Source organism: Seriola dumerili, unplaced genomic scaffold, assembly GCF_002260705.1.
Source record: "Seriola dumerili isolate Sdu_G_001 unplaced genomic scaffold, Sdu_1.0 BDQW01000853.1, whole genome shotgun sequence".
NCBI lineage: Eukaryota > Metazoa > Chordata > Actinopteri > Carangiformes > Carangidae > Seriola > Seriola dumerili.
Genome location: NW_019175108.1, coordinates 647,883 through 666,353, shown reverse-complemented (window position 1 = coordinate 666,353; position 18,471 = coordinate 647,883). Strand labels below are relative to the sequence as shown.

The following is an 18,471-nucleotide window of genomic DNA, read 5'->3' as shown; positions in this document are numbered from 1 at the left end:
ACGTCTGACATACCTCCACCGAGTCTCCTGTCTCTTTTTCTTCTCGTCTTGCTCTGCTGCAGTGATTTATTCATTTGCTATATCAAAGATTCCCTGGGTGACGAGTGTAGGTGTGTGGGCGCATGCCTGCGCACGTGCGTGTGCAAGTGAGCATTAAGTGTGGCATTTACGGGCATGTGGGTGGATGAATCTGTTATTGTGTGTGTGTGTGTGTGTGTGTGTGTGTGTATGTGTGTGTGTGTGTGTGTGTGTGTGTATGTGTGTGTGTGTGTGTGTGTGTGTGTATGTGTGTGTGTGTGTGTGTGTGTGTGTATGTGTGTGTGTGTGTGTGTGTGTGTGTATGTGTGTGTGTGTGTGTGTGTGTGTGTGAGACTGTAAACACAGGCCAGAACCTCTAATGAGACAGGGAGGGAGGGACAGCACTGCAACAAATGCTAATAACCCACTGCTTACACGCACACACATCCACACAAAAATACACACACACATACACACACACACACACACACACACGTACCCCTCCCCTCTCCCTCCAGAGAAAAGCAGGTGCCTCTTCACTTCAACAGGCCTCTGAGGCAACAATTATCAGTTTACCAGTGACCTCTGTAAGCGTCCGTTTTATGACAAAGCACTCTTCTCGTCTTCTCCCTTCCTTCCTCTCCAGACACATCACAGCTCGCAGGTGTAACCCTGACCTCAGCTTTAATCTCCTCTGGTGCAGCCAGCCCTCCTGCTCCGTGGGTGGAATCTTGTTCCTGTCCCCCGGGTTTCACAGGCCAGTTCTGCGAGCGGTGCGCCCCAGGATTCACCTGGGAAGTCCCCGGGACAGGCCCCCTCTCCACGTGTGTACCCTGCAACTGCCACCATCATGGAACCTGCCATCCGGAGACGGGTAATAAGTGAAACATTTACAATATATTTGACTTGTACACAACTGTATTCGAATAATAAATCTGGAAAATGTCAGGTAGCCAGGATGACTTTGGTGCCACTTCACTGACAACCAATCAGCAGCATTTCTGTTTCAGCGACTCCTGCTGAAGTAGAAAAACTAAAAAAGCCTGAAAAAATGTTAATTCATAAATCAGTTGCAGAACATTTTATAATTTGAAGGGGAACTAGTGTATTCTGTGGCCTTGGAGGAGCTTTGTTAAGTCGGGGAGGGTGTAATGCTGCGATCGTGCCAGAAAGTGAGAGTTAGTTTTCAACTTGTAAACAGCACGTCAACGTCCAAGTCATAATTCCAACTGACTTATTATAAGCAGAAAGATTTATCTTCTCACAGTATGGAAATGCCTGAGAACCAAACAACCATGGATGCCTCACGTCAGATAAAGTCTGTTGCTCGAAGTATCAAACCCCAGAGTGAACAGATTAATGGTCAACGTGCAGTATGTGTAACCATCACACTGAACATAATGAAAGATGCAGATCAAGGTGGCATTATGGGAAATGTAGGATCCAGCTTTTGAAGAAACTAAGAGTCAGGATAATGTAGCCACAGCTGCATTGACTTTGACCGTTCTTTCCTCTTGCATGTCGCTGTTTTTATGGAAGAAAATGAATGGTAAATGGACTGCACTTATATAGCGTTTTTCTAGTCTCATCGACCACTCAAAGCACATTACAATACTTTCCACATTCACTTATTCGCTCACACATTCATAAATCACACTCATACACTGATGGAACAGCCATTAGGGCGCAACGTGATGTTCAGTATCTTGCCCGAGGACACCGACTTGTGGCCTTCTGATTAGTGGACGAGCACAGGAGTACACAATAGTTGATGTGCTGGAGTAATAACCATTTGAATTGAATGAAAGTGAATTAGAACCATCCCAATGTGACCCAAGTTTTAAAGAAACTTCACAGAGTCTTCACAAAGTGATTCAAAAGCCCACCATTTGGTATGTCACTGCTCAGTACTGCTGCTCTTGGCACTGGCCATGACAACATGCTTTGCTTATTGTTAACAGAGCAATTTAGAATAGTACTATGGTGTTATAGGGCATGCAACAGATCTAAGCTGGTAGTTAGGCAATAAAGCCATCTTTGTGAAGCGTTCAGCCAGTGTAACATGAGATGAGGGATCATTGTTGAGACAATGTTTTCTGTCACTGTGCCTCTGAGAGAGCAGAGGGAACAGAAAGAGATGCAGGCTGTTTGACTGAAGCATTTTTCTGTCTTTCCAGAATTGACATTCAGTCATCATCGCTTCAAGGGAACATAACTCAGTCATCCCTCAGGGGCATTGGCAAGCTATCACTCAAAGTGAGAACTGGATGGGCTGTACTAATACAGCGATATCCTCATCTCACACGGCTGATCTTTATAATAACAGTTGAAACTACGCGTGTGCGTTTAATGCACCTGACGTTCTTAATGGGAGATAAAAACAGCTGCAGTATTCTTTCAGCTTCATATCCTAAACACAACGTCCCGTCAACGACAGAAGTAAAACAGCAGCTGTTGGGTGCGTAAACAGGTGAACCTCTATGCGGTTATTTAGAGTGCGTGTCTGTGGATGTGCACAGTATGCACTCTCTTTCTTTTTCTCCCCGAGTCTTTTCCATGCTATCTCACTCTCGCAGCTTTTAAACAAGTCTCTCTCCGTCTCACCAAGAGCAGACAACGATTCCCATTCAAAGTCCCAACCTCCATCTTTTATCTTTCCTCAATCTCTCTCCCTCTCTATCTCCCTCTCCTACCCTCCGACTTAAAGTCTCTGAGATCTGACCTAGTTAGGAGATGCCTGAAGCTTTGGCTGAGAGTGTGAGTTATGTTTGCGACTCTGTGTGTGTTTATATGAATGTGTGTGTGTGCGTGTGTGTGCGTCTGCGGTCCGGAAGCAAGTCTGGTATCACTGCCTGCCTGCCTCCCCCCTAATTAGACTTGTTAACCGCCTCTTGGCTAATGATGTCTAATTTGCTTGCAGATTTCCTGTGTCTCTTATGTCTCTTCTCAATCTGGATGTCTCTCTCTGTCTCATGCACACACACACACACACACACACACACTCTCTCTGCCTCCTCTTGTTCCCCAGCCTCTCTAGCCAGCCTCTTGGTGTCTTCTGCTTCCTCCTTCCTCAGCTTGGATTGCACCTGCTCTCCCCAGTCACCTTGACTTTGTTTATAGCATCCTTGACTCCCTTCTGTGCAGACTCCTCTCAAGTTTCCACACCCTGCATATCTTCCTGACTTTCATAGGTGTATTTCCTTTGTATTAATATAGTACCCAGCAGTTATACAGTCGGATTTCTGCGATATTTGATTTAGTTATTTAGCAGGATTTAGTGTCAACAATAACCTCAATCTTTGAGAGCAGATGTGAGAAGTGGTGAGACCTAGATAAAAAAAAAAAAAAAAAAATCTGTTTATTTTTTGTGTGTGTTCTCTGCAAAGATTGAAAGTGTGAGAAGACAGGGCGACAGTTTTCTGGGCGGCTTGAACACAAATGTGCTTGTGTTCTGAGCTGTGAGAAGAAAAACTCCCATTATTTATTAATGAACTTGTTTAACTGTTTAACATCAAAGTAGCTTTGGTTTACACTCAGCAGGTCGAGCTTAGCAGCATTTAGCATCTTAACAGAGTTCACACCTGACAAGTCCCCACAGGCTGTGAAGATTCTTTTTCAGTACACACACACACACACACACACACACACACACACACACACACACACACACACACACACACACACACACACACACACGCTTTTCAGGATGTTTTAAAAATATTTATGGTGCCATGCAAATGATGAATGAGTGTTAAATATGGAACACGATGTGTCCTCTGAGTAACAGATCAAAAATTCCTCGTGCGCTGTGTCCTTTGGTACCAAACTCTTTGGGTTGAACAGCATTAGCTGACTATCAGTAAAAGAAGCTAGTTAAAATTAGCCTTTGTTTTTCAAATGGATGATGGCATGTCATCTTCTGAAGGCCTGCTGGCTTCTCTTTAATAAAAAAGGAAGCAAACAAACAGCAGAAGCTCTCCATAAATCCATAAGTTCAGGTCAAGGGGAACTATCAAAGTGAGTCGATTAGAGACACCCTGTTCATCATTTGTCACCGGGAGGGCGGACCAACCTGCTGTTTCTCCTATCAGAATCTTAATTGCTGTATAATTACCTAACGATTTGTATCATCATGCAGGGTGTGCCCACAGACAGAATTGGGATGGAGTTTATTCACTGGCTGTCGAGGGAAGCTGCAGCCAATGGTGCTTCATAATCATGATTTATTAACACTCTCTGAGTCGTGCCGCTTCTATTTGCTGTAGCGCAACACAACAGATTGGAAATGTTAATATTTGTGGTGGAACAAGCAAATTGCGATTACTGCAGAGCGCTGTTGCTGCAGGGCTGATGAAGTCAAACATATGTCCTTTTGGATGCAAAAAAAAAAAAAAAATGTGTGTGTAGCACATGTGTTTCCACAGTTTGTGGACATAACTTTCATTTCAGTGTACCACTGGACTTGGACTAGATATACTTCTATAAAGTGTGTACACTGTGTTAATTGCATACACACCAACCATAAAAATGGACAGAGGCCATAATTTATAAGCTCAAGGGAGGGTGTTGAGGAAGAAGAGAGATGATTGTAATGTATAGATAAAACGGAGACACTCAATTTTCTCTGTGGCCCACACTGTAGGCGAGTGCTCATTAATCACCTAAACAAATGAAACACATGATGCTCTTGATACTGTACTCTCTGCTGGATATTGTGCATCGGAGCTCCTCTGTTGGCCCTGCATCCTAATAGACCTGTGTTAGTCCTCCGTGGTGCACCACACTTAGACTTCATCTATCTTCAGAGAGCAGTGCCATGTGGGGGAGGTTGCCTGTTCCACCTGATATGAGTCCAAGAAACGAATATAATGCAGCTCACCTCAAAGTCAGATCACTAGTCATCGGAAGTGCTGTTCAACCTGTAAAAAAAATGGTTGTATAATGTGTTTTGTGGATATCGAGGGAGCGTTCCTAAATCTGAGAAATTTATTCAAGTGATATTATTGAGTTTCAAACTGGGGGCATGGAGTCTGAAAGACGTGGGTGTTCACCAGGCTGCTCTGATGAAAAAACTGTGTGCAGTCGCGTTATGAGAAGTGTACGATCCAGTGTTTTTCTGAGCGAGATGTCAGGATTTGTCGGCCTCTGCGTTTGACCATTCCTTTGTAGCCATGCTAGTGGCCTGGCTTTAGGAAATGCAACGTCATTCTTTCGGTTGGTCCACCATTAATCCAAATGACTCCAGTGATCCCCTTATTTCTCCTCTAGTTCCTCCATGAGGTTGACATTTGTGATTTTCAGTGACATATCTATTCAACTCAGTCTTGGTCAAAGCATTCATGTCCCCTTCAGGACAAATTGTAACAACTCTGGTGAGTCTTTAACTTTTTTATCTAGCGCCATCATCGGGTCAACAATACTTTTTACAAAACATATTTGCAGTGTCATTGTGAACATGTCAGCATGCTCAGCTTGCAGCACCACTGTCCCAATCACAGCCTCGCAGAGCAGCTGTCATGGCTCTTAGTCATGCTCAGTCGATCTCCTAACTTTAAGAGAGTGCAGTATATTGCAGGAGTGTCTCTTTAATTGTATAATATCTTAAATATTCTTTTTTTTTTTAAATCATATATTACTCTTCTCTTTAACATTAGATATAACCACGATACACAGAGTGTACTTTAGCTTTTTTCTAGAGGTTTTCTTATCTTACTTGCTGTTCTTAGACGGGGGAAACTTCCTCAATTCTCATTCATTTTGGCAATGCACCAGGTTGGTTGTGCTAAATTATTCTTGTCTAAACTAATTTCACCCAGGGAAAGGTTGAAACCTTTTCAAATCAGCCGTCTCTGACAGTGTGGCTAGAAACCAAGGCGGGCAGACAGAGTGTGCACATTGTCTATCTTTGTGTTTATTTTTGTGTAAAATAAGTGCACTGGTTGTGAGGAGATAAGTAAAGCATACTGAATAGGATCAGCAGCAGAAATTACATGGTAAGATTCATTCTAACTGACTACATCTGTCTTTTTTGCTCCTTCTCACTTCCCTCTTCCCCTCACTGTCGCTCCTCATATCCCATCACGCTGATACAGGCCAGACATCTCAGGGCTTAGCCTGCAACAAATACAGCCCACCAGAGAGATTAGGGGGTTGAATAAGCCAGCGCTAGAGCCAGCTTCACTCCCCATCAGTTTGTCTGCCTCAACTTTCTCCCATAGATTTTTCTAACTAATGACCTTAGAGAGCTGAAGATGGCATTTAAGCAGGCATTTGGGAAATGCACGCCCTGGCTTCCTCTGTCTCATTCTGAAGCGGCCCTTTGTTGGTAAACACTGACTCACAGTATCCTCCATTTTACCCCAGCATTCTAATGAGTATTGTAATGAGCAGCATGTTTGGTCATTTCTTCATCTGTACCCTAATTGATGCAAAGAGACAGGTACTCTGGGTGATGGCCTTTATTAGGCCGACTTCAATGTATTCCGCTGCAGGAGCCCCTGGTGGTCCGTTCCCCTTCACAGACCAAGACCAAAAAAAGCCTCCATTTCTCGACCTCCTCCGCCAGACTGCAGTGGGCGTGACATTTAGCTATGCAAAACCACTGTGCATTATTCAAAAAGTTGGCCCCGCACAAATGTCAAAGTGAGAAACAAGCATATGCTGTTATGAAACAGAACAGAAAGACCTTATTTATACTAGGATTTGTGGAGCAGATGCACATGCAGCATTCAGGTACTTGTAGTCAGCACAATGCAGCTCACTACTATATGGATGGGCTTCGTCATAGCCGCAAGGTTTTAGCTAGATCTAAAGTGAGTGGTTTAACTTAACATCTATATATTGAGTGAATGGTCCCACTGCAGTCTGTCTGTGCATCACTTAGATCCACATCGATCTGCGTCTTCATATCTTTAATGCTTTCAAGCGCGTCACATCATAGGGCTGCATAATGGCTTTTGAGCAGGAGATATATTGAAAAAAAGTGGGATGTGCGGTTAAAGCGCTTTTAACCTAATTAATGTGTGGTTGCTCATTAATAATGTGCCATTGATAAGCAGAGGAGGAAATTAATCAAATGATTCCCTTGGTTTGGTTCACTGAAACAGAACAGAAAGTGTTGCTTTTGATTGCGTGTGGCTTTTCAAAATCAAAAAATATTAAATTACAGTTTTGTGCCAAATTAGCCTACTATTGTGTATGCTAATTATACCCCATTGCATTATGTAGCAGTGCTTATGGTTGAAGATAATGTCGAAAGGCACTGAGACCGAAACAGAGAGTCTCTCTACAATGAGCATTGTATCTTCAAGAATAGGCTGAATTCAGATTCTTTTGACCCACTTACAGCAGTATTGACACTGATTTGAAAGAGTCTACGACCATGCTAGTGGCTCTGTGATTATGCGCAGTGGCGCTTCGAGCTAAACGCTAACCAGAGTATCGTAATATCCTCGCAGTGACAATGTAAACATGCTGATGTTTAGCAGTTATAATATTTACAATGTTCACAATCTTAGTTAAGCATGTTAGCATGCTAATTCGGCCACAAGGCTACACACTCAAAAGTACAGGCTTTAAACTTTTACAGGCATTTTGTCATAAATCAGATTGAAATCATGAATTTAATTTTGACCAGATGATGGCGCCAAATGAGAAGTGAATCACCAAAGTTACCAGTTCATCCTGAGGGCAACATGAATGTCTGTACCAAATTTCACGGTAAAACATCCAATAGTTATCAAAATATTTCACTCAACAAAGACAAATGTCAACCTCATGATGGCGCTATAGGAAAGTTCAGGGGCTCATCGAAATTATTAGGATACATCTGTGTCTGCACAAAAATTTGTGCCAATCCATGCAGTAGATGTTGAGATATTTCACAGGATATGTGACAAATGTGACCTGCTGCTGACAGTGGATGAAAAGTTAGGTCATCGCCAAAGTGAGGAGGACTCCTCTAGCCACCATAACTTGTGTCATGACAGATCCGCGGGCATGGCTAAAAAGAGCAGAAAGGGAAAAGGATTTTTGTTTCCACCTAATGCTATGACACCTGTCACAAGTGCAATTTCAACTTCCAGGGAAAGTCTCGCCCTGGTTGTTAAATGAACCGAATAAAGGTGTAAAATATTCAAACACAATCAATCAATTCAGCAGGTTGCTGCATCAATTTCATGAGTGCATTGACATTTGATCAGAGTAAAATACACAGTAACTAGTTTATAGAGCTCCTCTATAGCATTTCAGTGACCCAGAACTGTGGCAAGACAACATGAGCTACGGCCTCTGCTGCTAGAGTTCCCATCCCTGATACCCGAGGGCCTTGGCCATAACAATTTGGCTGACAGCCTCTGTACACAAAACAGGAATTGATGCATTTATTTTCCACAGTCAGAGTATGACAAAACATATTTCCCCAGTCATCTGTATTGTGCACATTATGTATGGGGGTGGACAGAATATACAGCCCCTCCTCTTTTCTTTTAACATCCTCCCTCTCTCCTCTGCTGCAGTAGTCCTCTCGTTCAGACCCCACTGACAAGCCACATCTGCAGCAGCCGGCGCTGGCAGCGTATCTGTGTTAAATTAGAGAGTAACATCACCATCAAACAGTCCTGCAGCAGATTTACCCCAACTTCTACCCTCGAGTCCTCAGAGCTGCAGACAAAATTTTCTCTGTCTGTCTCTCTCTTTCTGTCTTGTTTCCTCCTCTCCTTCATTAAAACAGGGTGTTCACATGCATTAGTAAATAGAGTTCCTTAGCCTCAAGCTTTTTAATGTTCCAGTGGGCTAAAGAGACAAGCCTCTTGGAAAATATGGAGGTCTTGAAAAGCTCATGTTTTCTGACATCACATCCTCGTTGTAATTTTGCTTACGTTATGCAGAGATGTCCAAGCTTAGTCTAGACTTATTTCGTTGCAGTTTTTCAAGCATCACTTGAAAGGCATTTGTGCCTGTTGTGTGCAGAGGCGGAAGTAGCACATACAGTCACAGAGCTGATGCAGCCACATGTTGCTTTGAACTCGTGTGACTTTATTTTACGAGTATCTCTGGGCATATGCATCATCAAAGACCCCACATGTTGCCCTTCTCCTTCAGAAAGACCTCCCAAGATGGTGCCGAATGACATGCGGTGATCTTTAGAAACTCAATTTGGTCAGTAAATAAATCTGGAGAGTTTGAGGGCAAGAATGTAATAACAGGAGAGAGAAGCGTGCTCTGATCTTCTCCTTCTAAACAAAAACATACTTATTTAAAATCCATTTCTCCGTGGATTTTCTATCCCACTTTTCTATCCGCATCTGGTGTTAAAGCTATTACAGGCTTCTGAAAACAATGATATCCACTATCTTTGGAAGAGGCACTCTTCACACTTGCTGGAGAGGAACACTGTGTGATGCAGTATTAACACGCTGAATAAGAATGTGGAAAAAGGTGGACTGCAAAAGCACCAGTCTTTTCATTCTTTCTGTAGTGCCTGTCCGTGTCTCTGCAGCTATCATAGACTGATGTATTCCAATGTATTCCTATCCTCCACAAGTGGCTACCTTAATGAAGTGCATTAGTCCTGAACGTGTGTGTATTTCTGTGGAGAGAGTACAATGAGGAGCACAGCGGAGGGATGAGGTACAGGTAGAATGAGCGCCGGTAAAAAGGAGCTCTTTGGAGAGTGATGTGTATATGATAGACTCAGACTGCTTGTTTCCCGTACAGAAATACTGCTTTGCCATCACAGAACAGACGAGCAGGGTTCAGGCAGAGAGCGACGAGCTGAAGTGTAGAGCTCCATGTGGCTGGAAGTTAAGGAGTACACGGGGAAAGGGAAGGGGGGGGGGGGTAGAATAGTGGGATCGTGTGATTTGTCACAAAAGTGTGCAACTCCAGTAGGAAAGAAATCACAATTCATTAAGGCTGAATGAACGGCCATTGATTCATTGATAAAATTATTCCGGGCGGGTGTTATGAAGTAATGATGATTAGCGTGACGATGAGGAATACCATGTGCGCAGCGGTCCCGCCATTCAGCGGCGGGTTTGTGATGCATGCCGTTAGCTTTTCCGAGGAGCCGATGGAATGATAATAGTGTCAAGGAGGCCCTCAGTGGCTCTACTGCCTCATATCACGCTCAGTCATCTTCACACTCAGTAAAGTCAGCACATTTCTGCTGCCATTAAATTTACTATGGCTCATTGGGGATTGACACTGCACACCATCAGTGTCATTGTAATGCCTTGTGAAATTCAAGAAAGATTCACTTCTTTATGCGAGGAACAATCATTATTACCAAATACTCATATAGTGCTCAATAGTCATGTATTATTCACCTCAGCTCGACAAAGAACTAATGATTTTTATGCAGAAGTCTATACTTCATCAGGCAATGGGATAATTGTTCCCACTAATGGCTGTGTGATCAATTTATCTCAGCAGCCGTTACTTTATCTCATATACTTAACTTACAGGTCTGAAGTTAACAGGGCTTCATTTAGTGATGGGAGACACTGGTTGTCAGTGATCCCATAACAACAGGCAAGAATTTTCTTTACACCAGCATTCAGTGGTGTGAGTTGGTTTAAAAAGGCACAGGGGAAGAGCTTCTCACTGAATCACACCGTAGGCTATGAGGGAGGGATGGGAAATTTTAATGAGGACTGTAAAACCGCACGCCGGCGGATTATTTGCTATGCATCGAGATCTTATTGGTGTTCTCTAGAAAATTTGCGCAGTTATTGTTACCAACGGATTCTGAAGTCATTTAAGAAAGTTTGAGATGTAAAAGAAAAAAAAAAGATTCAAATTAGTGTAAGCCGTCTGATATGGAGGCGCTCGGTGAATACCAAGAGCAAAAACATCATGCAGTGCAACAGGAATGCTAAATATCTTCTTGCAGTTACACACCGCAGAACAACAGCAGCTATTATTTTGTTACGGATTAAAATGCATAAATGGTGATTAAGAATTGAATGAATATCTGCTCATTCTGATCTTATGATAGATTTAACTTTGTAAGCATCTGAGCAGCAGAGTTGCTTTTTTTTTTTCTTTGTGGTTGTCCAAGAATGTTAACACTTATTACTTTGTCGTGCTCTGTAAGCTTTAGTCAGTCAGTTATTAAATTAGAATGCCACATTGTATTATGTCACATTCTGACTGTTTCATATCAGAGGTTGCTGTTGTATAAATTCAGCCAGCACCAGAGGAGGTTTTGAGGGTGTATGTGGGTCCTATCATCTCGACTTGTGACGTTGGAGCCGCAGCTGGTCACTGACCTGCAGCAGGAGACGGGGCTGTTTTAATCTAAATCTTTTTGCTACTTTTACAGTCATACTATCCACTTAGACATTATATCAGTTTCTTCACTGCTGTGGGTATTTTCTCTGATTATCATATTATATTATTTAGCACTGCCTGTAGCTTACTGGATTTGAAATATGGCACACTGAGGACTGAAAATCTGCTCAATAAACTGAGCAGAATGCATCCGGGATTTGGTGCATGTACGTGTATATCAACACATGTTGCACGTGAACAAATCTTGCGAGTTGTTTTTCTAAGGCTTTCAAAACAACGCATTCTTTTGAGGACATCACAGAATTGGTAATCTCTCCCACTTGGTGGGGGAATTGCTTTACTTCTTGAAGGTCTTTCGGACTGCATTTGGCTCCTATGTTTCCCCAAGCAATTATAGTCAGGGTGAATTTAGTTGTCTTCTGCTCACCATGGTGGGCTGTGGGGAGTGTTTTCTTGCCGGGCTGGGCTGTGGAGTGGAGTGTTTCTGTGGAGGGGCTGCAGTTATGGTCAGAGGCACAGCGCACTCTGCTGGAGATGAGGAAAATGCCACCCACTGCAGTCTGTTTGTGTCAGAACCAAAGTGTGAAAAACAAAAACGTACATAAACAGGTGTGTGTGTGTAGTAGCAGCAGCAGCGTGTAATTGTTACACTCCTCTCTCTGTTTCAGGTGTGTGCGAGTGCTCAGACTTCACCACTGGGATGACCTGTGAACACTGCCTGGATGGTTACTATGGCAACGCCTTGATTGGCACGCCTGGTGATTGTCAGCCTTGCCCTTGCCCGGACCGTACCAGCTGTGCCCAAATTGCAGAGACAGGACAGGTGGTCTGTACCAACTGCCCTCCTGGACAGACAGGTGAGATTAACTGCTGACAGTTCAAAATCATTTTTCTCACACCACGCAGTAAATAATGAGCTTTACTCCTCGATGCTGAAGCGACTGTGGCTTTAAAGCAGCTCGTTTGCAGGGACTGTCATCACACAGTGCAACCTGACATTCAACCACATCTGATATCAGTTTGTAATGTAATTATAACAGACTCTAAGGTGACATGAGACTGACCGCTGACAGTGTCCCAGCTCATCCATCTAATTCCTGCCCATCTCTTTCAACTTTCCCCTTGTGTAGGGATGCGCTGTCAGATGTGTGAAGACGGTTACTATGGTGACCCACTGGGACAATCTGGGGCAGTTCGACCGTGTGTGAGATGCGACTGCAATGGCAACGTGGACTATAACGCTTTGGGAATATGTGACCATGTCACGGGGCGATGCCTGAAGTGCCTGGGACACACAGAGGGCGACCACTGCCAACGCTGCCAGCCGGGTTTCTATGGCGACGCCCTGAACCAGACAGCTGGCCAGAAGTGCAAGCGTGAGTAACTGAGGAGGGACTCAGATGGAACATTGGTCACTTCATTTAATATTATATTTATAATTTATTGAGAAGAATGGATAAAAGAAGAAAGAGATTTTTATATCTGCAAAACAATGTTTAAGACATCTTTTCTCAAAAAATATGTTTTGATGTTTGTTACTTGGATTTTGGACCTTCAGTGTGCAGGATGATGCAGTGTATGTGCAACTGCATGTGCAAAGTTTGACACTGGAAGAGAGAGAAGAAAGTTTCTCTGTGCTAAAGATCTGTACATATGAACAGGATTTTGTGACTAGTTTGAATTAAACTTGCACAAGTGTGATGTCTAAACATGAAACCTCCAGTGCACTGACACTGAGAGTGGACTTTAAGGTGAAGAAGGAAATATCTTGTGCCCAGTAAAACAACTTTTGACATTTACGATAATGTTTTTTATATTAAAATAAGAGAGAAGGAGCATTTTTAGCATGGTAATTTAACTTTATTATAGAAATCCCATATCAGACACAAATGATTAGGAGTAGAGTATTTTTATATATGTTTTACAACATGTAAATGAAGGGGGTTTTTAAGAATTCTCGAATGCTCTCTCAACACGATGAAGTACCATCAGGAATCCTGTTAGGATTCAGATTGATCTGTTTTCTACGGAATAGGTAGAGTCATACTGATAGTCTGAAGAATATTCAGGACAAATTCCACGGAGGACTGCATGGCCCTGGGTTCAGCTTTCAAATGAACACAGAGAGCAAAGCATTGAAATGGACTTGACTAATCAATTCAGGAGTTCAGATTCGACAGGTGTAGCACTCTTGAGTGATGAAAGAGCAAAAGCTGAAAACGGGGCGAGCAAATGGTTGTGAGTCAGAAAGATAGCGACAAAGGAAGAAAAGGAAGGCGCGAATCATTGGGTTGGGTGAAGGCCTAAGTGAATGAAACTCAGATAAAGTTATAAAAAGCAGACAGAGACCCAAAGAGTAATGGCAGTGATGTGTTCATCCTTTGATTTTCTTACAATACTTCAGTTCCACCTGCGAGCCCCAGGATGTACTTTACTGAACAATGTGAGGGAGTGATCCATGAGCCTCCCTGGTACTGTCTGTCATTTCCCTCCCATTTTCCCTCAAGCACTTAAATCAATAAAAAAAGGTCCTCAAGCCTACTGGGTAAAATCTAAGATATTAACAATGTTTGTTTTAATTATGGAACTGTTTTGTTTGCTTTCTCTAGCCTGCAGCTGCAATCCTGCTGGAACCTCTGGGCATGTAAATGAATGCCACCCTCAGACAGGAAATTGCCAGTGTCTCAGTCATGTGACCGGACGGGATTGCAGTTATTGTGAAGTTGGCTTCTTCAACCTCCAGCCAGGTGTAGGATGTGAAAGGTACACGCATCCCCAGTGCATTTCAAGAGGGGGTTGGTATGAATAGATGTGACAACTGAGCTCACAAACTGAATCTATTATTGAGAAATTGTTTTCCTGTCCTCCTTAGGTGTAAGTGTAATCCAATTGGCTCATCGTCCGTCGCGTGCCATCCAATCACAGGGCAGTGTGTGTGTCGTGCGGGAGTGGAGGGGACACTGTGTGATTTTTGCCGCGTGGGTTTCTTTGGATTCTCGTCACAAGGTTGCAGAGGTGCAGGACTTTACTTCAGCATCACAACTGCACAATGTACCATCCTGTAATCCTCCAATACAGATCACACATGAAGGCATTTTTAACTCTTTAAATCTTTATCTCTGCCCCTCCGCTCTTCTCCCGTCTCCTTGGGGGTCCCATCCCGCTGTCCTTTGTCCTCTCCCAGCCTGTAACTGTGACCCTATGGGCTCCGTTTCCATGCAGTGTCACAGGAACGGCACCTGCCACTGCCGCCAGGGCTTTGTTGGTTACAAATGTGACAAATGCGAGTTGAACTATTTCCACAACAGAGCCACACACCAGTGTGAGGAATGCCCCATTTGCTACGGCCTTGTCAAGAAACAGGTAAGTTTATGGCTTGTGGTTTTTTTCTGTGTTTGTGTGAAGGCCAAATATCAGGGATTTTAAACATAAAGACTTTAAACCTGTAATATTTTTTGGGGAAATTCTTAACAAACTATTTCCTTGCAAGCGCTGGGCAAGTTACTTGAAATAACACATTACATATTACTCATTGCAAAAGTAATTACATTACATCACATCACATAATAAATCTTCAAGTCCGAGAAGGTGATGTCAGTGAATGTTTTTCTTTGATAAATGTCTTAAATGATAAATCAATTAGCAAAATTGTTGATTAATTTTCTGTTGATCAACTAACTGATTAATTATTTTAAGCACTAATCTTTTCAATCTCATTATGCGATGGCATAAGTAACAACAGCTGTCAGATTCCCTTTGAACTGTAACGGGGAAAAAAGGTGTGGCATTTTACAAACAGCTACATTCAAGTGAAGCGTCAGAATAGAAATTGTGAGTACACTGTGAGTACATTGTGATTAAATGTGCTGATGTCCCTGCTCTCAATCTTTATCCTCTATGTCCCTCTGTAGGGTTGTTAATATGGTTGTGCTGCACATATTGTTGCACGTTTCCATATAAATGTTTTGCAAACCTACATCAAGTATGGATTGTGTCTTGGCTCTCGCTATTATGAGGTGCAGTTTGTTCTTGAAATAGCACATTCCCCCAGCACATCCCGCCTTTGTGGACCCTTGTGACAGCCATATGGCTCCTTTGTATTTGTAGATTGCAAGTAAACAGTGGATGTGCAGTGAAACAGAAAGAGACATTTGCCCTAATGATCTCCTGTGCAGCTTCTTTCTGTCCCTTTAGATTTGTTGCAGCCCACATCCGTATGCTAAGGTGCCGTGTCCCGGGATTCGCCTTCTGAGGCCAATCCAATACCGTGTTCTGTCTTTTCTCTGTATATATTCTTGTTCCAGGTGAAGTGGCAGTGTGATCTCTCCGGACCAGCTTGTAGCTGTGTGAATGCACGCTGTGATTTCCACAGTGTTAGCAATTCAGTGAACATCCCGAGCCTTGTCTGCTCTGAACACCTGCAATTACTCTCACTGTCCTCAGTCTCCCCCAAGCTCTCCCTCTCTACCTCTCCCACTCTCTCTATCTTTCTGCTCACATTTTCCTCTGGCTTAGGCACAGGAAGGAAAAAGGCTAACAAGCACAAAAAGGGGAAGGTTGAAAAAGACAGAGATGTGTGATCGATGATCAAGAAAGATATTAAAAAGAAACCGGGAAGCAGCAAAATAAAGAATGGGGTAAAATAATGAAAAAGATACATGGTGCTTGTTCAAAGGCAAGAATGAATCACTGCAGAGAGGGACAGTGTTTTTTATAAATCATATGTTGTACCTTGTGTTAGAATGACTGGACTGAAGATGTTAGCTCATTAACACCTTGTTTGTTAACTAATGAGATCACCAATGGCAGATATTCCTGCTAACAGAAAACACACACCATAAACAAGCACATGTGCGTCACGTGCAACATGGCTCCCACTTTGAAAAAGAGGTGTGATCACAGTGAGATTGCAGGCTCCTTTTACAGGGTCTGGACCATTTAAGTGCCAGGGTCAACAAATTGGTGCGAATCACAGCACCTTGATTCCATTTTGAGACCTGGACCTCCGTTCTCTAAGAAGTCTAATCTAGTTATCTCCTGAAAAGCCTTCCTTGGCCGCATGCTATGCAGAGAAAAGAGTGAGTGGATGCGGATATGAAAACCGTATTCTATCCTTATCCTGTTGTTGATATTCATTTATTCATTGCTTTTGTTGAAATACTACATTTTGATGTTACGGTGTACCAAGAATCAGCGTCCTATCTCAATCCCCATGTCTGAATAAATAAATACATATCTGGGTAGATTTTTTTTCTTTGTGGTATTTGTTGTTGAAGCCCTGTGTGTTGCAAAAAAAAAAAATCTGTATTCTCATTGACGCCGTCAGTGATAAATCTTGGTGCTATTACAGGCGGAAAAGCTGAGGACTCGCCTGCAGGATTTGGAGAAGCTCCTGGCTCACTTTGATTGCCGAGGTAGATTTGGGAAGCAACAGCACCTGCTGAAGTATCACATGGCCAGGCTTTATGAGCATGAGCACCAGAGGGAGGATACTCTGCCCAATGCTCTGGAGGATTTTCTGGCCTTCCAAGGTAACAGCAGCCAGAAGCCAAGATAATTCCACTTGGCCTGTCACTCCTTTTAATGTTTCCTATGTGGTCATGACATCTGAGGAGGCACTTGGCAGCCTGTGCTTTGTGAAACATGAAGCTCTTTTATGTGCCATTGTAACTACTCTGTCACATTTTGGCTGCCAGATGATAACATGCCATATCAGTACATACAAAGACCAGCAAGCATGGCTAAGAAATTTGACGTGAGACCGCCCCCGGCCTTGTGCAAAATGGGCTGCTGCTGTGCCTGTGTCTCCTCGGTGTGACGCTGTTACAGATACAGCACAACAAAGCGATTAAATCAGGAAGCAGGCAACAATACAAACCTCTCCCAATTACTTTAACACAATGCTGATATATCGTCATTATCTTTGGAGGGGAAAGGGCTTACAGGCTCAGCTGCACAGGCCAAATGGAGACAAATCATAACAATATAGAACAAGGCGCCGTGTGACCAACTTAATCCCTATTTATATGACAGGCAGCGCATCTCTAATCCCTGGTTTATTATGATTATAGTTGCAATCACGATAACAGTTGTCTAACAACACCCCTCCCAACACCCACATACTTATACACACACACACACACACACACACCCACCCATAGCGGGCCATGCTCTTTAAGGCACTGGGTGGCCCAATAATGATTTAATGAGTATGTGGGAGTGACAGGGCTCACACACACACAGAGGCAAAACACCACACACTGTGGCACACACAGACACACACACACACACACACTTGTTATCTTTCATTTTATAAGACACAAAGACAGAGAGAGAAGAAAAGTATGTAAATGGAGCAGCAAACATTCAGACATATTGTGCTAATTGTATCAGCTCCACACCGGCTGTGCAGCCAGTTAGAGTCAAAAAGCTCATAACACAAAGTGAGACTGTGACAAAAGTGTTAACATCTGGACAGAATTCCACTTGGTTTTGGGTTTTTTTTCTGACTCCAAACACCCAAATGGGAAGGATAAGAGTCTGAATTCATGCAGTAACTTGAGAGGGATGCAAAGAAATGCAGCTTACTAGCTGGAAGAATAATATTCTCTGTGAAATAGTCCATGAAGGTCTTAATGTGGTTTTATTTGCTTTGTGCTCTTTGTTCTTTCAGAGGCACGCGAGGCCTTCATAAAACAATTTTCCCTGCTGGAAGCTTCCACAGGCGCACTCCTAGCCCAGCTGCATGGCATTACGTCTACTTTGAACTGCAGCATCAGCATGACAGAGAAAGAGAGGAAGGACGAAGGGAGCAGGGGTGTGTGTCAGACCTTCGAAGACACTGTGCTGATGATCAGAGCATCTCAGAAGCAGCTAAATCAGGCAACACTTGACCTGGACAATGTGGTAGGAAAAATAAAACACACTGAATCCTCAACTTTGTGTTAATTGTTCACACACACACACACACACACTGATTTTGTTTCTTGTCTCTATTATGAGGAGCTACACTTTACTATTGGGGCTCCTTTGTGTAGATCGACAAAGATCCCCCAAAGCCAAACAATGTTTCTTACCCACCCTCACACCAGCGCCCTCCTCCCTCTGAGTGGCAAAGTCAAACCAACGTTTGATGGACGCTAAAATTAACAACTTGTT

General features: G+C 43.1%; 1 protein-coding gene across 1 annotated transcript in view; it reads left to right on the top strand.

Moving 5' to 3' along the window:
- The window catches only part of lamc3 (laminin subunit gamma 3), a 97,336-nt gene that overhangs the window by 69,921 nt on the left and 8,944 nt on the right, over positions 1-18,471 (top strand). Inside the window, exons 12-19 of the mRNA XM_022766457.1 lie at positions 665-892; positions 11,982-12,170; positions 12,444-12,689; positions 13,923-14,076; positions 14,186-14,328; positions 14,498-14,676; positions 16,664-16,844; positions 17,987-18,219. Of these exons, the coding sequence (XP_022622178.1) occupies positions 665-892; positions 11,982-12,170; positions 12,444-12,689; positions 13,923-14,076; positions 14,186-14,328; positions 14,498-14,676; positions 16,664-16,844; positions 17,987-18,219 (1,553 nt within the window). The remainder of the gene's footprint in view (positions 1-664; positions 893-11,981; positions 12,171-12,443; positions 12,690-13,922; positions 14,077-14,185; positions 14,329-14,497; positions 14,677-16,663; positions 16,845-17,986; positions 18,220-18,471) is intronic.